At 60.5% G+C, this 14,691-nt stretch overlaps 2 protein-coding genes across 4 annotated transcripts; one reads left to right on the top strand and one right to left on the bottom strand.

Moving 5' to 3' along the window:
• Nucleotides 1–402: 402 nt before the first annotated feature.
• On the bottom strand, nt 403–9,565 carry BAD (BCL2 associated agonist of cell death). Its single transcript, XM_019414824.2, has 4 exons — nt 9,471–9,565; nt 9,003–9,197; nt 1,445–1,638; nt 403–897 (listed from the first exon to the last, which is right to left on the bottom strand). Exons 2-4 carry the CDS (start codon nt 9,187–9,189, stop codon nt 772–774), a joined length of 507 nt encoding a protein of 168 aa, XP_019270369.1. The 5' UTR covers nt 9,190–9,197; nt 9,471–9,565; the 3' UTR covers nt 403–771.
• Nucleotides 9,566–9,644: 79 nt separating this feature from the next.
• Nucleotides 9,645–14,431, top strand: GPR137 (G protein-coupled receptor 137). 3 transcript variants are annotated; one of them, XM_053899551.1, is made up of 8 exons: nt 9,645–10,254; nt 11,427–11,798; nt 11,889–11,938; nt 12,668–12,893; nt 13,014–13,163; nt 13,290–13,418; nt 13,526–13,644; nt 13,948–14,431. In XM_053899551.1, the coding sequence occupies exons 2-8, from the start codon at nt 11,442–11,444 to the stop codon at nt 14,105–14,107; spliced, it is 1,191 nt and encodes a 396-aa protein (XP_053755526.1). In that variant the 5' UTR covers nt 9,645–10,254; nt 11,427–11,441; the 3' UTR covers nt 14,108–14,431. The 3 variants fall into 3 exon arrangements, with proteins under 3 accessions (XP_053755526.1, XP_053755525.1, XP_053755527.1); XM_053899550.1 differs by having other exon boundaries at nt 11,399–11,798; XM_053899552.1 differs by lacking the exon at nt 9,645–10,254 and having other exon boundaries at nt 10,404–11,798; nt 13,553–13,644.
• Nucleotides 14,432–14,691: the final 260 nt, after the last annotated feature.

The following is a 14,691-nucleotide window of genomic DNA, read 5'->3' as shown; positions in this document are numbered from 1 at the left end:
CTTCCATGGTCCCCTCCCCCGCTTTGTGCGTCCGGCCAGTTCCCTGAACAGAGCTGGCCCCAGGCCGACCACACAGTAGCTGTTTGAAAGGACTGACCCAAATAGGAACAACTGACCCTCCCCAGGGGACGGCGACACGGTTTGCAGGGTGCGGAATTCCGGCGGCCGGCCGGCTTGCAGTTCCCAATGACCGTATTAGAGATAAGGACCTGGAGGTCCCCGAGGCCAGGCAGCCCTGGCTCTGGTCGCAGCATGGACCCCTTCCTGGACTCGGTTCCAGGATGTCACTCAAAAAGAGCTTCCTTTTCCCTTATGTGTAAGACGGCGGCATCTTTCGAAACTGTCCGTGCTAGCGTTTCCCCTGCCTGCGAAGCCCCAAGCGACGGAGAGGGGAGACTCGGCGGCACAAACACGGGCTTTATTAGCACGCTTCGTTGCGAGCGATGGCCCGCACCGATACCGCGGAGGAGAGGGTTCTGGTGAAGTTGGGGTTTCCCGGGCTTGTAACTTGGCGCTGGCGCGCGCCGGGGGCGGGGTCACGGGGCCACTTCCGGCGGCTAAGGGCGGCTAAACTTCAAAACTTCCGACGGAGCCCAAACCCTCCATGCTCCTCGCACACACCGGAAGAGAATCAGGTTTGGGTCAGATCGCCTCCTTCGAAAAGGAAAGGACCGATCTTTTTTGCAGAAGTCTTGCCAAAACGACTTCCGCCCACACCCAAGATGGCCGCCGCCGGCGCCGGGAGCGGGGAGTTTCGGGCCGTGGGACGGGTCACTGGGAGGGGGCGGAGCCTCCTCTCCCCAAGTTCCGATCCCACCAGGACTGGATGAAGCGCGTCCAGCTGGGGCTTTGCCGCATCTGCGTCGCTGTGCCCGCGCTCTTCGGGCGTGGAAGTCCCTTCGGGGTGGGAGGAGGAAAGGGTTACATGAGTTAGCTTCTCCTGGCATCCCGAGTCGGAGCCCTCCACCTCCGGAATCCCACCGCTGAGAAGCGGCGGACCTAAAGACCGTAGATTCCAGCATGCCGTGTACCGAGGGGGCCTCCTGACCACTTTAGGAAGCTCGAAGGATCGCTTGGGCTCTTAGGAATGAGACTGGTTAGATCCCAGACACTATGCCAGGGGTGCGGGGAGAGGACGCCTAGGACCCTGTAAGCGCCAGAGTCGGAGACTTAGCATCTAGAAGACTGGAGGGCAGTTCAAAAAAAAGTAATTCTTTAGTTGAGGCCTAAGAACCCGGATATCCGAAAGGGGCCGACCGGGAGCACAAATACCAGCATGCCTCGTGCCCCAAGGATTCGGGGAACCCAGGAGCCTTAGCTTTCTGAAGCACGACCTGGACTACAGATACCGGCATGCCACGGGACTCAGGAAGGGTCCGACTAGAGGGGGGGAAGAGGCGTTCCGGAACTACAGATCCCGACATGCTTTCGGGCCGGCGCTCACCTTGAAGGAGCCCTGGAACTCGTCGCTCATCCTCCGGAGCTCGCGGCCGTAGCGCAGGGCGGCCCAGAGGTTGGGGGGCGCTGAGCGCGAGCGACCCCGGAAAGGGCTGGGCTCTTCCTCCTCCGTCCCTTCATCCTCCTCGGTCCCGGCGGGGTACGAGCTGTGGCGACTCCGGGTCTCCACAGCCCCAGCGCCTGCACAGGGGGCGGGGGCGATGTGAATCTCAACTCCTCTGCGCCCCCAGCCTTGCCGAAGCCCTCGGCACCAGCTCCCCGCCCGCGGATGTCACAGTACGCGTCGTCGGAGCCCCCGTTGAGTTCCTTCGTATGTAAATCAAGGGAAGCTCATGGGGCTTTTGTGAAGATTCAAATTAACTTCTCGTGAATCCCACAAATCTTAATTGAGCCCCAATAATGGGCCCAGGCCCTTAGTGTATTAAATGGCCTTCCTCTGTGTCTAGCACAGAATAAGGAAATCAGTAGTATAGTTTTCAGCGCAAGACCATGGGGCCTCTCGGCCCTTCTGGGGACCAGTCCCCTGGATGAGGAGTCAGGGCTGAACTCCCAGTTCTGCAAGTGATCGGCAGGTGCCCATTTGTCTCACTGTCTTGGCCTAGGGAGACCTAGAGTATGAAAGTGTAAGCCGAAGTCATTCGCAGCTACCTCCCCGTGTTGAGTTTGTCTGGCCTGTGTTCTGTGTACCGTCCCCCCACTCCTGCCAACCCCACCCCCATATCCAGACCAACAGAGACCTAGAACCACTCCCAGGAGCAAAACCCCAGAGCTACGTTAATAGAGTGCCAGACAGCACGGAGCAAATGCAGGGGGACATGCTTGGCGTCCACAGCAAGGCACATCTGTCAGGGAAGGCATTTTGGAGGAAATAAAGTTTAGGCCAGGCTTTGAGGCCAGGGGATAACCGTATCTCATCCTCTCGCCAAGAACCTAACACAAAGCCCTGTGGGTCACTTTCGGGGGCTGCAGGGCCCCCATGGGGCCCAGCTCCAGACACATGGCTAAGAAAACCGAGAAGGGAAGAAAATGCCGGATCCAGAACGGCCTAGGCTAAGAGGAGGGGTCAGAGCTCCTGGCTGTTCTGAGCTTCACCACGGTCCAGGCCTGGAGGGCAGGTGGGAACTCCAAGGTAGACGGGAACAGGAAGCTAAATCGGAAATCGGCATCGGGGATAGAGTCTGGACGAGTCAGGAATAGAAAGACCCCTGATGAGAACAGGCCCATCGGAGGGGCACTGTCCGGTTCTGTGGGGAGCAGGCAGAGGCAAGGGTCCGTAGCTAGACGGGCCCCGGCTCCGCCAGATTCCTGCTTTGTGAGCTTGGGCCCTGTCCTAACCTGTTGGGGCCTCACTGCCCTTCCTCCGTGACATGGGGGCAGTCCCCGTCTCCGAGGACCACCCCGACAACGGATGAGACCAGCAGAGCACCATATTCTGCCCCTGTTATATCCCGAAGCCTCCCAGCTTCCCAGTGAGGCAGACATTAAGTCCTCCCTATATGACAGACGGAGAAAAGGAGTCACCTAGAGGTGAGGAACTGGCCGGAGGTCACACAGCCAGCCGACCGCTTAAGCGCTCAAGGAACACCCGCTGTTCTTTGCTGGCTTTTAAAAAACGCCCGGGATCATCACGTGACAGATACAAGGTCCAAGACTCGGAAAGCGAATGGCTTGCAGGGGGGCACTTGGTCTGGGCACTGCCCCCTCGCCCAGGAACCAGAACAAGCGGAAGTGTTCCCTGTGTGTCAATTCATTACATCCCCAGCACACTCTGTGAGGAAGGTTCCTCACTGTCCCCATTTTACAGGGGAGAAAACCAAGGCACAGAGAGGGTAGGTAACTTCCCCAATGTCACACAGCTAGTAGGTGGCAGAGCTGGGATCCAAACCCAACCAGTCTGGCTCCAGGGCGTAAAGCCCCCACGTTTAATGCTCGTGCCCCAGGTTCCCAACAGCGCACCGTGGGCCACCCTGGGGGTCCAGTGTGGGGAGGACACCTCTGGGCCTTCTGTGAGTGCCAGCTCTACCGGGAGCCCATCCTAGGGGTAGGGTTTTTTTGTTTTTTTTGTTTTTGTTTTTGTTTTTTTTTACCAGAGCCATGGGTTTAGTAATGCCAATCCAACCATTGTCAAATGGTGATCATTTGTATAAACAGCTTTTTTTTTTTTTTTTTTTTAACTAAGCTTTTAAAAGTCTCCTCTCTACTGGGAAAAAACCCAAAAAAACAACAACTGAAGAATTTTCTGTGAATTCCCTGGGGTCACTCTGAACCATCCCACCCTCAAATCAGTTCTCAGCCACACGCGATCCCTGGGCAGGGCAGAGGTGGCCTCTTCCCACTCTGGGGAAGTGAAGTGGGTGGGAGAGGGCGTGGCTTCTGCCTGGGGGTCTGGGGGTGAGCTCGGGTGGCTGCTGGGGCTCGTCCACTCACACCGTTTTCTCAGAGAGCCCGCCTGAGGCGGGGATGGGGGAGCGGGAGAGGCCTCTGGCTGGAGGGCCCAAGCCCCAGCAAAGCTTCAAGTTCTTTACCACGGGGCTCCAGGGTCAGCGCGTGGGGCTGGACACATCCACGTTCAGGCTTCTGAGAGCATCCTGACCCACTTAATTAAATTAAAATCGTGGTGTTCCCTGGGGCACCTGGGTGGCTCAGTCGGTTAAGGGTCCGGCTCTTGATTTCGGTTTCGATCATGATCTCACGGTTCATCAGTTCAAGGAGCCTGCTTGGGATTCTCTTTCTCTTTCTCTTTCTGCCCTTCCCCTGCTCACATGCACTCTCACACATGCGCTCTCTCTCTCTCTCTCTCTGACTCAAAATAAATAAAAACCGAAAAAACAGAAACCGTGGTTTCCAGGCAACGTGAGGCAGTGAAGCTTTCCCATTAGGCGGCGCTGGTTTGGATCCTGCCCCCTACTACGGGCTGGGGCTCATATACTGCTCACCCCGCCAGCAGGTAGCACGCCCGGCACCTGCAGGCCTCAGCCCAGACCCCCTGTCTACCCTAAAGTCATTTGGGGCACAAAAATCCCCTACTGGCCTGCAAAGAACACAACCCGTCTTGCTCAGAGCTGATGAGATCAGAAAACACTCTAAAGTAGGCGCTGGCAAATGTTTTTTTATAAAGGACCAGAAAGTAAGCATTCGGGGCACCGCAGGCCACACGGTCTCTGTTACAGCCATCCAGCTTTGGGGTCATTGCTCGGAAGAAGCTGTAAACAATATATAATTGGCGATGTTCGTGTATTCTACTAAAATTTCAAAAATATCAAAGCCATTCTTAGCTCATGGGCTGACCAAAAAAAAAAAAAAAAAAAAAAAGGGACTTAGCCTGTGGCTGTGGTTTGCCAGCCCCTGCTCTAAACTCAACTGTATCTGTCCTCTGCCTGGAGCCTTCAATGGCTCCCCACTGCCCAGGAGGTATAGTCCAAACTCCTCGGTGTGGCTTTCAAGGCCTATACATACATTCTCGTTCTAACTTCTACTCTTCTTGTCCACATACTGATTCAGCAGATCCCCGCTACAACCCGATGAGGGAGGACTAGTTCTCTTCTCATTTTACAGATGGGAAAACCGAGGCAGACAGACAGTTAACTAGCCTGCTCAAGCTCAACCTGCTAACAGAAGGCGGACTGACGTCTGAACCCTGCGGTCTGACCACTGGGCGTCCTTCCTTCCCTCTCTGCCATCCACACACCCACGGCTCGCCACCCACCTGCCTGTCCCGGGCACTGGGCTATGCGCTGAGGCTGTCACAGCCCCAGACGTGGCTGCATCCCTGCCCCGGAGACATTTCCAGTCCAGTCCCGCAGGGGCCAAGGGTCAGGGAATATGAAGAGTGACAGGACTCTGCCCGTCTGGAGGGTCCAGTGGCTGTGGCTCGGGCAGGCCATTCTTGCGGATCTTTTATGGGGAAATCACTTGCTTTTTATTTTTTATTTTATTTATTTACTTTTGAGAGAGAGAGAAGGAACAAGTGAGCAAGGAGCAGAGAGGGGAGGAAAGAGCGAGAGAGAGGGACAGAAAGAGAAGAGAAAATCCACGAGGGACAGAGAGAGAGAGAGAGAGAGAAGCAGGGCTCACCCGAAGCAGAGCTCAAACTCACCCAATGCGGGGCTCGAACTCCCGACCCGAGAGATCATGACCTGAGCTGAAATCAGCTGCTTAACCGACTGAGCCACCCAGGTGCCCCATATTTCATTTTATTTTGTAAAGTTTATTTATTTTGAGAGAGAAAGAGAGAGCATGCTCGCGATTGGGGGAGGGGCAGAGAGAGAGAGGGAGAGAGAGAGAGAATCCCAAGCAGGCTCTGCACTGTCAGTGCAGAGCCTGACGCGGGGCTCGAACTCCCGAACTTGAGCTCATGACCCGAGCCGAAGTCGGAGGCTTAACCGACTCAGCCACCCAGGCACCCCCATTTGCTTTTTAGATGTTGAGAACTAAGTCAAAAGTTTAAGAACTCCTGTGCAGCCCTCTCGTGCCATGGCTACCTTCTCCCCTGCTGCCCTCCTCACACGTCCCTCCGCTCCTTATTGCTGCTTCAGACTATTCCCACTCCCCGTTTCCCCATCTAGTTTCTCAGGTTGTGCCCCCTCTGCCACCCCCACCCCCGTCCTCATTCATCTGCGGGATCCAAGGCGTCCTTCCCCCTCACAGCCACCTGCTCCTTGCCCCTCCTTCTCCAGCCCTGCCCTCACTCTCAGCCCCATGGACAGGACCTTCAATAACTCCACCCCCAGCCTCCCACCTCCTTCCTGGCTGGCCCCCCACCTCGGTCGCCCACTCTGGCGATGCTAGAATTCCCGGGGCAAGCTTGCACCCCACACCGACCATTCTCGCCCTCGTAGACACCCTCAAGCACCCCTCCCTAGCCGGGCTGAGGCAGACACAGCTCTGGTGAAACTCCAGCTCCCCGCCTGCCCCCACGGACACCCACCAGCCGCCAGTGCGCCTGGAGGAGAGCACAGGCAGGCCACCTCCGCCGAAATTCGCGGCCGCAAAACCCAGTGGCGCCCTTGACGTTGCCCAGCACGCTTTCCATACTTCGCGCTTGGGGAGAGTCGATCACTTTAAACCTGATCCTCTCTCCTTCAACCCCCATCCTTACTCCTGGCTCAGGACTTGGCTTCCTTTCCTGGAGAAACTGGAAGCACCCACAAGAGACTTCTACTCGTTTTCACGAAGCATCTACCCACCACGACGCACGCACCCATGTCCGCTGCCCCGTGTTTGGTTGAGCCACCCCTCCCCGGGCACCGGACGCCCTCTCTCCTACTCAAGGACATCACTCCAGCTAGCCTGCCTTCTCTCCTGCAGCACCCAGTAGTCCCCTGGCTCCTGGATTACTCCCATCAGCTCCTAAACATGCTATTTTCTTTTCCCTTTCTAGAAAACAAAAAAAAAAAAGTAAACAAACCCTTCCTTGACCTTCGTTAGGCCTTCGGCTGCTGCCCACCTCTCTGCTCCCTTTCCTGGAGCACAGCTGTCCAAAGCGGGTTCTCCTTTCTGTCTCCACCGCTTCCTCCCGTTATCCCTCGCCGCTGAACTGAGGTCAGCCCTCCAGCCACCTCGCCACCCTAACTGCAAAGGCCCCACGTTGGCAACTCCAGCACGCTACTCCCAGGCCTCCTCGGGACAGAAGCACCCGCTTGCCGCGCAGGCCTTGCTTGCCCCTGGCTTCCCTCCCAGATGGCCGCCCGTTCCCGCTGCTCCTCGGCTGCTGCCCTCCGAAGACCCAAGCTCCAGGCCCGGCCCAGGCCCTTGCCTGTCTACACTCGCTCCCTGGGCCTCCCAGAACCCTACATCAGTGACGGACAACTCCCGCGCCTATAAATCCCGCCTTGGCCATACCCCTGCTGGAAACCTCCAGCTGGGTGCCCAAAAGGCACCTCTAACCTGACCTGGCCCAAACGAGGCTCCTGATTTTGGCTCAGCTCCGCCAGAGTTGGGAGCCACCCCGTCCTTCCGGGTGCCCGAGCCAGACTCCTGGCAGCCATCCCTGACTCCTCTCTTTCCCTCACGCCCCGCGTCCAGTTGGTCGGCAAACCTGCCAGTTCTACCTTCAGAATAAACCCAGAGTCCCGCTATTTCCAGGCCACCATCGTCCCTCGAAGGGGCTCTAGCGGCAGCCTCCCCTGGTGGCCCCACCGCTGCTTTACCCCACCGCGGATTAGTCTCAACACAAGGGCCCTGGTGGTGCTCTGGGTCCCAAATCAGATCGCCCTGCCTCGGATCCAGGTGAAAGCCGAGGTCATTACACTGGCCTTTGAGGCCCGGCCCCGCTGCCCCTCCCCGCCATCAATCCCTCACTGCCTCTCCAACTCCCCTCCCCTTCGGAGCCTAGACAGTGTCCTGCCCTCAGGGCCTCCGCATTTGTCCCTCCTTCCGCCAGATCTGTCTTTCCACAAATAGGGGCAGGGCGCACCCCTCACCACTTCCAACCTCTGCTCCACTGTGGCTTCTCACCGAGGCTGACCCTGACCACCGCAGTCAGAGTCACTCCCCCAGCCCCTGGAACCCTGGGTTCCAAAGAGAAAGGAATGACTGTTTCTTGCGCTGCCTCGCGGCCTCTCAACACATCATATCATGTGTTTGTTTGTTTGTTTATGGCTTGTCTCTCCCCCGCTCAACTAGAAGAAACTGAGCACTTGATCTAGGGGATGAGGAGGGACAGCGAGGTGGGGGCTGGAAAGCTGCAGCGAGCGGAGCAAACAGTGAGTGCAAAGATCTGGATGTTAAAGAAGTTAAAGAAAGTCTGTGGAGTTCAGCGTGACAAAGCGTGCGTTTGCAGGCTGGGCAGGAGGACTCAGGAAGCCTTCTTGTTCCTGGAAACGGGGATGGGGTCTTTTAGGCCCCAGCAGGTCAGGGATATGAGTTTTGTTTTCGGGTCTCTATGGTCCTCCCAGGCGCAAAACCTATGTTGGGCGCAGGGGAGGTGGGCACTACTGAGAAACGGCCACTGCTCTCCATCCTTCCATCTCAGCACTGGGTCCCCTTGGCCGGTGTGGGCAGACCTGCTGGTCCTGGAAGGGCTGTCTGTCTCTTGGGGTCACTTGCTCCTGGCAACTGGCAAGGATAGCCCCAGTGTGGGTGTGAGCCACAGGGCAGGAAAGAACATACCCCGGGGGGTCAGGCGCGATTTCAGGGAAGATGCAAAGCCAAGGGCAGGGCACCTTGGCGTCTTCCAGCCCTGCTTCCCACCAACAGCCAAATAAGTGTGACCTTAGGCAAGTCACTTCCCCTTTCTGGCTCACTGCCTGCCTCTAGGTGATTTCTGTCCTGGTCCTACGCTAACGACTACACTCTTTGACCGTGGACTATGCACTGGCACTATAATTAAGTGCTCCTATATATTTCTGCTAATCGACCCAACAGCCCTACAATGGTGGTGATCATTTGCTCTGTTTCACAGAAGAGGAAACTGAGGTGCAGAGGAGGTCAGGGACTTACTCACAGCCACCCAGTGAGTGTGGATATGGCTGGCATGCAGAGAGTCATTGGGCTGAGGGCAAGGCCAAGGCGGACAGGCAGGTGGCTGGGGGGTGAATACCTACCTCCATGGTGGTTGCTGCTGGCGGGCTGCCCCTGCTGGTGACCAGCTTCCCCGAGGAGGCCTGGGGCCGTCCGCTGGTGCTTGCCAGGGCCGCGGGGCCGGTCCCCTGTGGGGCTGGGGCCCAGGCCCCTATCCGTAGGGCTGGAGTCTTCCTGCTCACTGGGCTCAAACTCTGGGATCTGGAACATGCTCTGGGCTGTGGGGGCAAGATGGGAGGTAGTCAGGACACAGGGGGCATATGGTGTTCGGTGAAGGGAGGGGACAGCAGACACCTCTGGTTCTGTCTCCCACCTTAGAGCCCCAGGTCCACCCTGCCTCCCGGGCTCCAGTCTCTAGCTGGGCAGCTCGCTCGGCCTGTCCACCCACGACCTAAATCTCCTCCTTTGGAGCCTTGGTGCTGTGAAGTAGTCCCAGGCCCCTACCTAGGCCCCGGCCCAACCTGCCCTAGGTGACGGCCCACAAGTCTTACCCCAAGCCCGATCTCGAGGCCCCTGACCCGGGCCTGCCGCCTCCTTCCAGTACTGAGGGAGCCCGGCCCTAGTTGCCTGGGCAACGGGAACTGTCACCGACCCGGCCCAATCAGCTTTTGAAATGTCACTAGGGCTGGCCAGGGGGCGTGGCCGCTTCCGACCCAGTCTCCGCCCCCGCCGCGGGACTTGCTCCCAGCCTACCGCCTTCGTCCTGGGTCCCTTCCTCGCCTCCCGCTGCTCAGTTCCCGACATCCCTGTGCCTGGGACGTGTGTGGGAGCAGATAAGGGATTCTCTGGGGTCCCCATCTGAAACCCGGAGACCAGCTTCTGCTGACAAGCCCTTCAGCCCCCTGGACTTTAGTCTCCGCTCCTGTAAAATGGGGATAATGACACCTCCCTCAGGAGCCAGTGAACTTTGTAAACCGAGTGGTGACTACTGTGGGTGAAAACACTTTGCAAAGCTTTAGCCGAAGCTCAGCCGTCGGATGCATTCGTTGTTGCTGTGGTCACTGCTCTACCTGGATGCGATTGTTGTTGCCGTTGTCCCTGCTCCGAGCGGACTGGGTAGCCGGGTCGGGAAGTCCCGCTCCCTCTTCCCCCACCGTGGAAACCTCGCACCGCCCGCCTCGGGGGCACCACTCCCCGCGCCAGCTCTGGAGAGCTCGAGATAAGCGAGGGAGCCTCCTCCCCGGCAGGATGACTGCCCCGGCGCAGGAGAGGGGGCCCCGTTGTGGGTGACCGTAGGACCCGCGGGGGCTTCGCGCCGGGAGGGCAGCCGGCCAGGTGAGCGGGAACCGCGGCCGGCCAGGGCGTGGGGCGGGCGCGCCTCCGGGGGACTGCGGGGCCCTGCGGGTTAAGCCCGGGGGGGGGGGGGGGGAGGGGGCGGGGCCCGGGGGCCATCTTGGCTGTGGGCGGAAGTTTCCTTCCGAGAGCCGGTGAGGGGAAGTCGTTACCGCCCCCCCCCCCGCCGCCCCGGCCGGCTGGCGCGATCTCGATTTGAGGATGGGCAAGAGAAGCATGGGAACTGGCGGCCCCCCAAACAAACAAGGCCCTCCGTCCCTGGGCACGGCCCACCCGCGCGCCCGCCGGTTGCGCTTTCGCCCCAGCGTCTCGGCCTCCCGCTGCCTCTAGGAACCCCGGGCGCCCGCCGGCGGCGCAGCTCGCGCCAATTCTCGAACGGCTCCGCGCCGGGCGCGGCGCGACTCGGCGCGCAGCTGCGGAGCTGGTGGGGCCAGACCCTGCGCGATTAGCGTAGCCAACGGCGCCCGCGCAGGCGCAGGCGCAGGAGGGGGCGGAGCAGCGGGAGCCGGGGAGCTGGGGAGCCGGAGCCCCGGGTCCCAGCGACCAGAGCCGGCTCCCCCGGCGGCGTCCCGAGGACCCGGCGTCGGCCTCCTCCCGCCCCCCGAGGCTGGAGAGTGGATGCAGTGGGGGGTGGGGTGGGGGCAGCGTCGGAATTCCGAGGACAGAAGGCAGAGGCCGTCCCCAATCCGGATTATTGGAGGGGAGAGAGACCCCCCAGTTTGGGGAGGGGGAGAGCCGGGGGTTGAGCGCCCCACCCGCAGCGGCCGCTGCCCTCAGCCGAAGGGTATCTCTCGGCTCTCCCCCTCCTGCCGAGACGACTCGAACGACCAAGGCCAGGGACCCCTGTCCTTCAGCCTCTGCACCCCCTCACCCCGCTCTGGGGCTGGCCCAGGGAGGAGACCCTGCCCACCTCCCGCCTCTGCCCTCGCGAGGGACTGTCCTTCCACGCCCCAGAGTGAGGGGCCCAGGCCCCAGGCTGCCTGTGCCCCGCTGCAAGGGCAGGGTCCCTCTGTTGAGGAGGAAGGGCCTGGCCAGTCGCAGCTTCTTTCCTCCTGAGCTCCCCGTCTCTGTCGCTGCACCCTGCAACTCCCACCCCTCCATATTTATTTCCCTGGCCCCCTGCCAGCCCCTCCATCTCGTTCTCTGGGATTCAGGCCTCCCTTCCGGACATGGAGAGTAACCTGTCTGGCCTGGTGCCTGCCGCGGGGCTGGTGCCTGCGCTGCCTCCCGCCGTGACCCTGGGGCTGACTGCGGCCTACACCACCCTGTACGCCCTACTCTTTTTTTCCGTCTATGCCCAACTCTGGCTGGTGCTTCTATATGGGCACAAGCGTCTCAGCTATCAGACGGTGTTCCTGGCACTCTGTTTGCTCTGGGCTGCCTTGCGCACCACCCTCTTCTCCTTCTACTTCCGAGATACCCCCCGAGCCAACCGCCTGGGACCCCTGCCCTTTTGGCTTCTTTACTGCTGCCCTGTCTGCCTACAGTTCTTCACGCTGACGCTTATGAACCTCTACTTTGCCCAGGTAACCATGATAACGGGTGGGGAGGGGAGGGGGGCCGTGGGGTGGCCAGCCCCAAGGGCCCGAAGGAATGATGGGCATCTCTGCTCCCAGGTTGTGTTCAAGGCCAAGGCCAAGCGCCGGCCGGAGATGAGCCGAGGCTTGTAAGTACATGGGACACGTGGGCACACCCGCCAGGCCAGGGGTTAGGGACCAGGCTGGTGTCCATTTCTCGCCCCCCCTCCTGTGCAGTGCTGAGGCGAGGACAAGTTAGGAGGTGTTTGTGGAAGGGCTTGGAAAAGTTAGGCACCTGCGGCAGACGGCCCGGCAAAGGCATCGCACCCGTGAAGGGCAACCATCATGGAAATGGTGATGGCAGCGTGAGGGGAGAGGGGGTCCCAGTGTCTTCCGTGATGGAAGAAGGGCTGGAGGCTCCAGCCCTTGCAAGCCCCGGACTGCCACTTCTGGGTGACCTTGGCTGGCGGCGATAAGCCTGTCATTTGTATAACGTCTTACGGTTTAGGGAGAGCTTTCATAAACATTTTTTACGACCTACCCGCGAGGCTGTTATTATCCCCATCTGAGAGATGAGGGAACTGAGGCCCAGCAAGGTAAAGCCACACGTTCAAGGTCACAGGTGCGGCGGAAGGCAGAGTCAGGGCTTACATTCGACTCTCAGTCCCGTGCTCAGTCCACTGTGTCATAGCTGTCAGTCATACCTGACCTCACTGGGCCTCGGTTTCCCCTTCTGTAAAACCGGAGAGCCGGGGTGCAGACAGCGTCGGCCTGGATTGGTTCTGACCCTAGGGTCAACTAGGGTCTCCTGGGGCAGTTTGGGTGGTCAGTGAGCGCTAGGGACGGTTGCCTGGGGCTGACTGTGCTGTGGGCCGCAGGCTGGCCGTCCGGGGGGCCTTCGTGGGGGCCTCGCTGCTCTTTCTGCTGGTGAATGTGCTGTGTGCTGTGCTGTCCCGCCGGCGCCGGGCACAGCCCTGGGCCCTCCTGCTGGTGCGAGTCCTGGTGAGCGACTCCCTCTTTGTCATCTGCGCGCTGTCTCTTGCCGCCTGCCTCTGCCTCGTCGCCCGGCGGGCGCCCTCCACCAGCATCTACCTGGAGGCCAAGGTAGGGCCCCAAGCCCCGATACCCGGGTGCCCTTCGGGGTCTTCGTGCAGAGGTCTTCGGGGGGGGGGAGGAGACTGGAGCCTCCCTTCCCTGAGGGTCCCCTCTTGTCATCTGTGCCAGGGGACCAGCGTGTGCCAGGCGGCTGCGATGGGTGGCGCCATGGTCCTGCTCTACGCCAGCCGGGCCTGCTACAACCTGGCAGCCCTGGCCTTGGCCCCCCGGAGCCGGCTGGATGCCTTCGATTATGACTGGTACAACGTCTCTGACCAGGTGGGCGTTCGGCTCGTCTGCTGCCTCCTTAGTAGCCATGGCTCTCGGCCCCCCCACTGGCCTCGGCTCTGTCCGGGTGCCCCCGCCAGCACGACCGCGGATTGACACAACCCCCTGCCTTCCTAGGCGGACCTGGTGAACGACCTGGGGAACAAAGGCTACCTGGTGTTTGGCCTCATCCTCTTTGTGTGGGAGTTGCTGCCCACCACCCTGCTGGTGGGCTTCTTTCGGGTGCACCGGCCCCCGCAGGACCTGGTGAGGGCCAGTGGCGAGGGGTGGACACTGGGCATCCCTGGGCTGGGGTCTGGCGGGAAGCCAGTGGTGGGGCGGGAGAAAGCATGATGGCGGCTTCCTCCCCCCAGAGCACCAGCCGCATCCTCAATGGGCAGGTCTTTGGCTCCCGTTCCTACTTCTTCGACCGGGCCGGGCACTGCGAGGATGAGGGCTGCTCCTGGGAGCGTGGCCGGAGCGAGAGCACCAGGTAGGAGCCCCGGCCTGCCCGCCTGCCCTGCTGAACCGTGGGGACCTAGAGCCTGGTCTTGCCACTTTCCCCTTGACCCCACCCCCGCCATGGCCCCCATTTCCTGTCTGTACTAGGTAAGGTCCCCTCTGGCTTCCGCCTCCCACCCCGAGATGCAGCTTGCCGCAGTCCAGAGGGTTCGGGCCCTGGGCGCTGGAGAGCTGGGGCACCGGGCCCTGTTCTGAGCCTCTCTCCCTCCCCCAGCTGCTGTGAGTGTGGCCCCGGTCACTGCCTTGGGACTGACCCTTGTTTTTCTGCCTGCAGCATGTCAGGCAGCCTAGGCTCCGGCAGCTGGTATGGCGCCATCGGGCGGGAGCCAGCCTGGTGCGGGGGCAGCCAGACACGGACCACTCCTCTGCTCTTCTCCCAGGTGCTGGGACCAGGTGGCCACCACCACAGTCTCTACTCCACCCCGCAGACGTGATCCCCTTCTGTCCTCCCCCCCAGAACACCCAGACCCCGGTCCTCCCATCCCAGGCCCCGCCACCCCCCCGTGCCAAGTTCACCTGCCGCTTCTTGCCCAGGATCATGGGAGGCTGTGGCCGCCTCTTCCCCTGGCCAGCTCCTTGCTACTCTTGTCGTAGTGAGCTTGTGCTGTCCCCTAGGATGGGGGGCATGGCCCCGGCTGCCAGATGCCCTACAGCACCTTGGCATGACCTGCCGCCTCTGCTTCTACACTGGAGCCAGCTACCTCTCCTGCACCTGCCGCTCAATAAACAGAGTCTGTGCCCCTCATCCGTTCACGGTCTGTCAGTTGTCTGCTTTGTGTTCCTTGCACCATCGCGTCTTCGGTCGAAGGCTGATCGGACCCCGGCCCTCCGAGGGAGCGGCTGGGCTGGGCAGGGGTCACTTAACCACCTAGGCTGGTGGGCAGGGAGAGGCAGGAGCCTGCAGTCCAAGGGGAAAGGAGGCCCGGAGAGCGTGTTCCCTCTCCAGTCTCTTCCTCACTTGAACCATTTCTACCCTTTCCTCAAAACCTGCTTCAAATGTCATCTCCTTTATGAAGTC

The sequence above is a fragment of the Panthera pardus genome, unplaced genomic scaffold, assembly GCF_024362965.1.
Source record: "Panthera pardus isolate Hobbes unplaced genomic scaffold, ASM2436296v1 HiC_scaffold_12, whole genome shotgun sequence".
Taxonomy (NCBI): Eukaryota; Metazoa; Chordata; class Mammalia; order Carnivora; family Felidae; genus Panthera; species Panthera pardus.
This window is presented reverse-complemented; position numbering and strand designations above follow the sequence as displayed.

Bases quoted from the DNA above. Each gene is read 5' to 3' on its own strand.
- BAD (XM_019414824.2), bottom strand. From the start codon at position 9,189: ATGTTCCAGATCCCAGAGTTTGAGCCCAGTGAGCAGGAAGACTCCAGC. The intron at 1,639-9,002 runs GTAGGTATTCAC...CCCCCTGTGCAG, and splicing joins CAGCAGCAACCACCATGGAG to GCGCTGGGGCTGTGGAGACC. The intron at 898-1,444 runs GTGAGCGCCGGC...CCCACCCCGAAG, and splicing joins AGTTCCAGGGCTCCTTCAAG to GGACTTCCACGCCCGAAGAG.
- GPR137 (XM_053899551.1), top strand. From the start codon at position 11,442: ATGGAGAGTAACCTGTCTGGCCTGGTGCCTGCCGCGGGGCTGGTGCCT. The intron at 11,799-11,888 runs GTAACCATGATA...CTCTGCTCCCAG, and splicing joins TGAACCTCTACTTTGCCCAG to GTTGTGTTCAAGGCCAAGGC. The intron at 13,419-13,525 runs GTGAGGGCCAGT...TCCTCCCCCCAG, and splicing joins ACCGGCCCCCGCAGGACCTG to AGCACCAGCCGCATCCTCAA.